We start from the raw sequence: 9,511 nt of genomic DNA, 5'->3' as shown, positions 1-9,511 counted from the left end.
GGGTTGAGCCTTCTCTGTGGCTCCCTCGATGGTTTAGCATCCTCCTCCATATGTATCTTGTGCATGACCACCGAAGGGCTGATTCCTATGATATCTTCAATGATCCAGCAAATTGCTTCCTTGTGTTAGCTTAAGACGTCCAATAACTGTTTCTCTTGAGCATTAGCCAAATCTAAAGCTATAATCACCAGCAAAGATTCTGCTGGACCTAGGAACTTATACTTAAGATTGTTAGGTAGGGGCTTAAGTTCCTTCTTGGGAGGCTCGGGAACTGCTGCCTCTTCTTCCTCACTGCTCCCAAGAGGAGCAAATTCTAACATGGCATCTTCTTGCTCAAGTAATTTGTCCAAGTCCAGATTTTCTTCGAATTGAGCAAAGCATGCTTCCAAGGGGTCCTCAATGCTTGATTCTTCAACAGTCTCCTCCATTATCTTCTCAATAAAGCATACCCTTCCAATCTCATTATTCTCAAATGGCTGCTTGCTGACATCAAAGATGTTTAGCTCCACTGTCATGTTGCCAAGAGAGATCTTCATGACCCCTGTTCTACAATTATTAGGGCGTTAGCCATAGCTAAGAATGGTCGCCCTAGAATTACTGGTATTTGAATCCCTACATTCTGAACCGGTTCTGTGTCTAGCATTATAAAATCCACAAGGAAATAGAATTTGTCAACTTTAATCAAGATGTCCTCGATGATTCCCCTTGGTACCTTCACTGACTTGTCAGCAAATTGAAGCGTCATAGAGGTAGGCTTCAATTCTCCCAACCCCAATTGCAGGTAGACTGAATAGGGTAATAGATTGACCCTTGCTCCAACATCTAGCCATGCCTTCTCTTTTTCGTTGACTCCTATCATGCAAGAGATAGTAGGACATCCAGGGTCCTTGTACTTGATGGGCAGCTTGCATTGAAGGATAGAGCTTACTTGTTCAGTCAAACACACCTTCTTTGGGACATTGGTTCTCCTCTTAACCGTGATAAAGTCCTTCAAGAACTTGGCATAAGAAGGCACTTGTTGGGTGGCATCCAAAAATAGAATATTGATTTGGACTTGCTTGAACACCTCCAGGATGTCCTCAAATTTTTCTCCCTTCTTAGGCACTTGTAGTCTGTCTGGGTATGGTGCCTTAGGTATAAAAAATCTAAGAGAATCCTTAACAATAATTGTGGCTTTATTTGGCTCCGCATCTCTTTCCTCCTTGTTGCCACTATCTTGCCTTTGAGGCATAGCGAGATTATCTTCAGGAAGAACCAACAATAACTTGCACATGCTCCTGCCCATGTGTAGGATTTGAAGAACTTCCACCATCAAACTGCAGCTTTGGATTGGGAATGGGTTGACTAGGGAGCTTACCCTTCTCTCTCTCACTCAAGTGATTTGCCATTTGACCCACCTGAATCTCCATCTTGGCAATCGCTTGGCCTATGATCTGCATGAAGGCCTTGAGAGTGTCTTCCAAAGTTGACTGTGAAGATGAGGCTGGCACTTAAGTGGGTACTTGGTGCATTGGAGCTGTTTGAGCCGAACGACCAAGAAATCTAGAGTGGTAATGGCTTTGGGCATGATGTCCTTGGCCCATGGGCAAGTTCTGCTTCAATGAAAAAATTGGGTGGTTCCGCCACTCAAGGTTGTAAAACTTGGAGAATGGTCCATTTGCTTGCTTCTTATAGTCATTGAAAGCGTTCACTTGTTCCATCAGGCACTCGACAAAAGTCGATGAAGATGGACAATTTTGTACTAAGTGCATAGGACTAGCACAAATGGAACAACTATCACTACTGAATGTATTAGCGGCATTGATGGACCAAGCAATAGTGAGAGCATCGACCTTTCTGGTGACAGCATCTATTTTTATCTTCAAATCACTATCCTCCTTAACCTTATATATGCCTCCTTTCTTAGGGATTCAGGCAGATTTATCTTGACAACTCGAAAGAATGCTCCTCCATTCATTAACTCTATCATACTACGGTTGGATTGAGTTAATCCTTCATAGAAGAATTGAACGAATCTCCACTTCTCCTATCCATGTGGAGGGCATTTGATCAACATCTCTTGGAATCTCTCCTAACTTTCCAAAAACTTCTCATCTTCCTCTTGAGTGAAAGAACTTATCTCCTTGCGGTACTCATTCACTTTAGACATTTGGAAGAATTTGCTATAGAACTTGTTCAACAAATTTTCCCAAGATGTAATGGACCCAGGCGTGTTTGAATCCAACCATGCCTTGGCTCTATCGTGAAGAGAAACAGGGAAAAGTCTAAGATGAACCGACTCCTCCGAGAAGTTTTGGAATTTGAATGTGGCGCAACTATCCTTAAACATCTTCACATGGCTGTAGGGGTTTTCAAGCTCTAAGCCATGGAATGAGCGAAGGAGTTGAATGACGTGAGGCTTGAGATCGAAACGAGTGGCGTTAGTAGGTGGCAACATAATAGATGATGAGGAATTTATTGTAATTGGTGTGAACAAATCCCTAAGTGACCTATTGTGATCCACGTTCTCCGCTCTATGTTCCTCATTCTTGGGTTGGTGAGGATTTCCAGCCATATTATTCTCCATCTTAGCAGCCGCTCTATGTTCTTTCCTATAAACCCTTTCTATGTCGGGATCTAAGGGTAACAACTCTAAATTTAAAAATCTCCGACCAAGCATAAACAAAATGCCAAAAACTAAAATAAACTAAAATTTAACTAAAAAGAAAATGCAAGTGGGGTAAACAGAATTATCCAAGGTACAACTAGGTTAGTTCCCAGGATATTAAGGGGGGTCACAAAGACACTCTTAAATCCCAAAACTTTCCTAGCCAGAACTAGCCTAGACATTGCATTCTTGGATAGCCCCGTAAGCCCACACTAGCAATTTTTTTTTGTTACAAGATAAAATAAACAAAAATAAACAATATAAAATCAAAAAAATGAAAACTAACATAGAAGCATAAGACGAAACAAAGATACCAAAAAGCAAAAACTAAAACTTCAAAACTCACAAAACTGGACCAAAAATAAATTTTTGGCAAAAATTTCACCTACTGAACTTCTGCAGGTGATGCCCCTTGTGTTGGTGCGCTCGAGCTTAGGTGATGCGTACTCGAGTGTTCTGGCTGTAACGCACTCGAGCTACTTGGCAGTGAATCGGTGCGCTTGAGCGACTTAGATGGTCGCTCGATTGACTTTTGAAATTTTGTAGAACCTGAAACAAAGACAGAAACCAAAAATCTAAAACTGAATTGAAATTTTTTTCTTTTCTTCTTTTTTAGAACAGAAACAAATCTAAATAGTAGGAATTAGACAGAAACAAAATCTAGTAGAAAAATAAAATTAATTTAAACAAAACATGATTTTTTTTTTTCTTTCACAAATCAACACTTCCCTGGCAATGGTGCCAAAAACTTGATGTGCAAATTTTAATACTCGCAAGCGCACGAATCGTATGTAGTAGAGTGTATGCAAGTGCAAGATCGTATCCATAGGGAAGTATGTGCAAGCAAAAAAAAAAATCACTTCCTATTTAAATGAATGTTATTTTAACCTAGTTCCGCGTTTTAGATTTTTTTTTTTAAAAAAAAAATTAAAGATGGGTAAATAAATAAAGAGAAAAGTACTAAGGTTTTGGAATCTACCAAACCAAATCAAACACTATATTCCTGCACTCTATTCATAAATTCGATTCAAATGTGTTTGTTATTCAAGTTCTTTAACAATAAATCGTGAAATCATTTGATGAATTCAACTCTGAAAAATAAATGACTTCTAATTTAACCGTGTGTGTGTTCAACGTGTAACAAAATATCAAAAGTGCGGAATTAAAAGAGACATATATTTTGTTAACAAAGTGGAAACTCAATTAGGAGAAAGCTAGTACATAGACAGTAACACTCACATACCTGATACAACGATCGTATCTTGCACTCTGACTCGTAACCCAAATTGAACGCCTCCCAACCAGGTCTCCTACTTGAAGGGGTGTTCAATGGAATCCTTTAGCTTAGGGCTCCTCCCTAAGCTAGACTTCACACGATCTAATCAAACAACAAACCACCCAAAGAGAGCTAGCAAATCTAACAATTTATGCCTAAACACCCTTGATAAGCATTGAATGTTTACATTCAAAGCCCCTTAATTCGCATATGTTAAACACTAAAATGTGTTGTTAAATAATGTGTTATTGTGTTTTAGTGTTTCAACTCTTTTCTAGGTCCTAATTGGAAACATGAGCAAAAATCAGAAAAATTAGGCCTAAGATGCATCAAGGTTAAAATTGAAGACATTTGAAGTTCAAGTGCTCCTGTCAAGAAGAGGAAAATCTGTCAAGTAGAATCGATCGATCGAAATTTCATTGCATAAAAAGTCGATCAATCGATTTTGTAGTTGAACTTAAAGCGATCGATCTACATTCGATCGATCAAAATTTTCAAGGAAAATACATTCGATCGATCGACTTCGTATATTTTAGAAAAGATCTTCAGATGTCGGCATGTTTTTGGGTGGCCCAAATTCAACTTCAAGCTGTGCGGTTCTAATCAGATGTTGTCACCATCATTTTGTGCGACTAAGAGAGATTGATTGGGGGAGATTTGTTGTATCAAATCCTCTATAAAAGATAGGATGGACGTGAGAGTTAAGGGAGAGAGTTTTTAGTTATTTTCCTTAGTTTTAGCTTTTGTGCATTTATTTGATGCACCCTTTTCTTCATATTTTCCAGAGAGCTTAGATTTAGGGTATTTTACTTCTGTAACTTACTTAATTCCGTTTTTAGTTAAGTAAAGTTTGAATCTAGTTGATGCAAGTGTTCTTTACATCTTTCAGCAACTTCTTTCTTCTTCTGTTTCTTGTTTATTTCATTTTATGTTTAATACAACCCTAAAATTTGAAAATTCTAGAGTTTTTAGCTAATTTCTTTAATGCTTTTCTTTAGATTTTCATTCCCTTAATTCTTGTTTTTGGTCTTAGTTGTTAATTTGGTTTCCTTCATTAAATTAAGTTGTTTTTTCATGAGTAGCTAATTTAGTTATAGGGTATTGATGAACTCCTTCTAATTGCCGTGGGTTGATTGTATTATTCTTGGATTTCCATGCAAGTGTGATGATTACATAGCCTAGATATGGTTATGTAATGGTGCTTATGACATAATTTATGTGAACTTGATGAATCATGCTAGGGAACATGTATTACTCCACACTCTTTTAGTTTAATTATTGCTTAGATGCTTTTCAATTATAGTGTAATTTTATGTGGAGGTTATGTGTTAAACTAAGATGGTTTATGCTTTTTCCATAGATGTGTATGCTTATTAAAAGGTCTTATAGTCCATACTAGGGAGCATAAATCATTCAAGCATTAAAATTAGTTGAATGACTATTGTTTAAGTAGATGGGTTATCATTGACTTTAAACTAAAGTAAATTCATGTTGAGATCGTCGTGTGATTGACAATCATTAAGCGCTCGTATTACACTTGCGAAGGAAATTCGGGATAAACATAGTATGCCATGTGTATGCGGATAGAGTGAAATCAATGCCCTATACTTTTCTTTTTCTTAAATCTCTCCATTTTAATTGTTTTAGTTCATATTAGTTTAGTGATAAAAACCAACAAATTATCTTTTTCCAAATTGAATTAGGAAACGTCTTAAGTATTTCATAACTAAACAACCCCCAATCCTTGTGGTACGATACCCTTCTTAGTCCTATTCTGCAAAGTCTCGTACTATTGCGAGTGATTATAAATATTGAAATCCATGTAGTTGTGAAAACCGGTTGAAGTTCAAAACCAAAATTCTTATTTTTAATAACCGGTTTGATCGCTACCAATTTTTGGCGCCATTGCCAGGGATTGCAAACGGTTGTTTATGAAGTATTTAGGATTTTACCTAGTTTGATTCTGTTCATATTGTATATTCTGTGTATAAGCAGTTTCGGTTTTGTTTAAAAATTGTTTTTAGGTTTAAAAACTGTTTCTGTTTTGTTTCTGCATAATTCTGTTTTCTGTAGAAGAAAATCGATCGATCTATCTTTCAAAACTAAAGGAATCGATCAATCGATTATAAATCGATCGATCAAATTTACTCAGTAGCATCCCAGCTGTTGTTTCAAGGCAGAAACTGAATTTTCCTTTATTTTTTTATTTTTTCTATATTATTTCTATCCATATTTCATGTTTTTACTTTTGTGCAAATAAGACTCTTTTAGGTTTTAGTAGAATTTTTTTTCTGCAGAGAAGATTCGATCGTGTGATACAGGGATTCGAACGATCAAAAATTGATCAATCCCACTTTTAATCGATCGAGCGATTTTGATTGCAGTGGCAGAAACTGCTGTAGCAACCGGAACTCTACAGAAACCAGTATTTTTTCTGAATTCTTCTTTCAGTTTGCTTCTTTCTTGTTCTATATATATTGTTTCATTCTTGTTAGTTTATGTTTGGTTGACGGTCGCTATTATTGCCTATTATTCCATACGACCTAGACCTAGAGCGGATTCCTAGACGTCGTAGATCCGAACGGAACTCACGTCCAAAAGCCCGCTCTAAAACACCTATGGCTGAAGAACAAAAGCCCGTGTTGTTGAGGGATCATTATTTTCCCATTACATACACACCTTCTTCAAGCCTTCAGCTGCCGAATATCATGGTAGCTCATTATGAAATTAAGCCCAACATTATTCAAATGCTCCCATCTTTTTATGGGCTTAATAACGAGGACCCCTATAAATATCTTGATGAATTCCTTGAGATCTGCTTAACCATGAGGTTACAGAACATCTCTGAAGATGCTTTACGGATGCACTTGTTTCCATTCTCTCTAAAAGATAAGGCAAAATATTGGTTAAATTCCCTAGAGACTAACTTTATTATTTCTTGGGCTCAAATGCAACACGAGTTCCTTAAGAAGTACTTTACCATAGGGAAAACAAAGCAAATACGGAAAGCCATAACAGGTTTTTCACAAATAAAGGGAGAACCCTTTCATGAAACTTGGGATAGGATGAAGGACCTTCTACGGAAATGTCCACATCATGTTGTTCCCAAGTGGCAGCTTATTCAGTGTTTCTATGATGGCTTAACAGAGCCTCATAGACAAATGGTAGATGCCTCCTGTGGGGGTGCGTTCATGTTAAAAAGTGAAGATGATGCGTGGATTATTTTTGAAAAATTGGCTGCAAATTCTTTACACCACTCATCATCAGGTCGTAGGGCACCTGCATCTAAGAACCAAAGGAGTGAGACAATTTTCAAAGTAAGCCATCCCTTAGATATGACTACTAAGGTAGATGCTTTATCAAGAAAATTAGATCAGATTATGGTCGCTGGTTTTGCACCTACGACTGTCCCTCACATTCCACCTCCACAAGAAGTATGCTCATTCTGCTCAAATCCATCGCATCATGCGAAAGATTGCTCCGTCATAAGACAATTTTCTGAAGTTCCTCATGAGCAAGTGAATGCAGCCATCTCCAGACCGGTTAATGATCCATATTCTCATTCATATAACCCGGGATGGAGAAATCATTTGAATTTCTATTGGCGACTTCCAGGGAATTCAAGACCTTCTGTAGGATTGCATAATCAAGCGCACCCTTTGCCTCCTAATCAATCCTATAATCAACAGATTGTAGCCAATAAAACTAACAAACTCCCCCTTTGGCCATTCTGGGACAAAAATCACTTGACCGGTTAAAAATACAAATCCGGTCCAAAAACAATACTCCCCCTTTTTTTCTCAGAAGGACAAAGGTAAATAGAGTAGTAAAAGCCACAGACAAAAAATACTAAAATCCAAAACAACAAGGATAATAGTAAACAGAAGCTAAAATAACCATAGGAGGAAAGCCAAAACCTCAATGCTCCAAATCTCACTGGTCCTCTAGCATTAAGTAATGGATAGTGTTCCGCACATTGATCTGAATTTGAGCCACAGCGGCAAACTCACTTTTGCAAAGATTCAACTCCAAATCAATTTTGAATTTAAGAAAATAAAAGTCGGCAAAATCCGTTATTTTTGGAAAGAATCCAGAATGAGCACATCAATGTATTTTAATCATAAATTATTCTCGAGTATCAGATTATGGTGAAATTGGTGGCGTTGGAACGTTAAGAAAAAATGTAACAAATATGCCAGAAATAGGTTTTTCTTAATTCGTACGTTTACTATACCAAAACGCCCCGCAATAAAGAACCACAAATCTGTACGAATTTGGAATCCTTTTCCTACTTGGATTGGAATTTTAGAAAAGGAAAAGACTTGTACTTATTCTATTTGGACTAGGAGACCTATTTATGATTTTTCTAGGATTCCTAGGGTTTCTAGAGCTTCTTTAATCCCTATAAATAGGGCTCTAACCTTTGAAGAGAAGACACACAAGCTTGGGAAGAAGAATTGGAGGCTACTTCAAGAAGAATTTTGGTTTTTTTCTTTCTTCCTTTATTTATTTTTTGTATGTATATAATTTTAGTCTATATCAGTTGTAACTAATACTTTAGTTAGGGCTCGATTGAAGCCCTAATCAGGTCTCTTTAAGTTTTTCAATTTGTTTTGCTACAATTCATATATTGATGCTTAACTTGATTAATTCTAGTTTCTTGAATTTCTCGCATGTTTATGTTTGGCCATCATATTCTTGTGGTATAGATTTGTTATTTATGTCAATTTGGTTGACCGAGTTCTAGGCATAATAGAGTAACGAAAGAACCCCGACACAGGTTCTTCGATTAATCAACATAAAAACAATTGGAATAGATACCATATTCTAATTTGAGTGTGTTTACCAATTTTCATAGATTTATGCTTCCTTGAAGAACAACTTAGTAGATACCATGCTAAATCCTTCAAGGAAGAAAAGAGTTAGAGTAGATACCATGCCTAACTCATTGCCTAGGGAAATCAATAGCTTTAGGGGAAGATACCTTTCCCTTGTGGCTGGTAAACATTAAGCATCATGTTATGATTGTAGTATTGTGCATTTTGCGAATCTTATTTGAGTATGATTAGTGGTGGATATCGAAGCCCTACATTTTCTTCTTATTATTTTTTAATTCAATATTTTATCTTGTCTTATTCAACATATCTCTTTTAGGAATTTCTCTTTAAATACAATTTACCAATCCTCGTGGGAATGATCTTGTATTTGCCTACTATACTATTGTTTTGATCTTGTGCACTTATGAGTAAAACGTACAAATATTTATCTATTTATTTAGGTAGATATTCGCCGCCTCCCAACCAAGTCTCCTACCTGAAGGGGTCTTCAATGGAATCCTTTAGCTTAGGGCTCTTTCCTAAGCTAGACTTCACCCGATCAAATCACACAACGAACCACCCTAATAGAGCTAGCAAATCTAACAATTTCTGCCTAAACACCCTCTCTTAGTACAAAGGAATTTACTACTGAATTCGTGATTATTACATGCCTAGATACTTCTATTTATAGGCTTTAGAAGACCTTTTACAATTTTGATTCGAAGTTCTCTGGGCGGTGTCCTGACTGAGTCTGAGGGTGTTCGAATAGTT

General features: G+C 36.9%; 1 protein-coding gene and 1 non-coding gene across 2 annotated transcripts; both read right to left on the bottom strand.

Annotated features, from left to right (window-relative positions):
- Positions 1-532: 532 nt before the first annotated feature.
- On the bottom strand, positions 533-1,285 carry LOC133858952 (uncharacterized). Its single transcript, XM_062294402.1, has one exon. It carries the CDS (start codon positions 1,283-1,285, stop codon positions 533-535), a length of 753 nt encoding a protein of 250 aa, XP_062150386.1.
- A 5,635-nt stretch (positions 1,286-6,920) lies between these two features.
- Positions 6,921-7,026, bottom strand: LOC133858983 (small nucleolar RNA R71). The gene has a single exon (XR_009898653.1). It is a non-coding gene; the product is annotated as a small nucleolar RNA R71 (small nucleolar RNA).
- Between the last annotated feature and the right edge of the window lie 2,485 nt (positions 7,027-9,511).

The sequence above is a fragment of the Alnus glutinosa genome, chromosome 1, assembly GCF_958979055.1.
Source record: "Alnus glutinosa chromosome 1, dhAlnGlut1.1, whole genome shotgun sequence".
Classification (NCBI taxonomy): domain Eukaryota; kingdom Viridiplantae; phylum Streptophyta; class Magnoliopsida; order Fagales; family Betulaceae; genus Alnus; species Alnus glutinosa.
This window is presented reverse-complemented; position numbering and strand designations above follow the sequence as displayed.

Coding starts and splice junctions, on each gene's coding strand:
- LOC133858952 (XM_062294402.1), bottom strand. CDS start 1,285: ATGGGCAGGAGCATGTGCAAGTTATTGTTGGTTCTTCCTGAAGATAAT.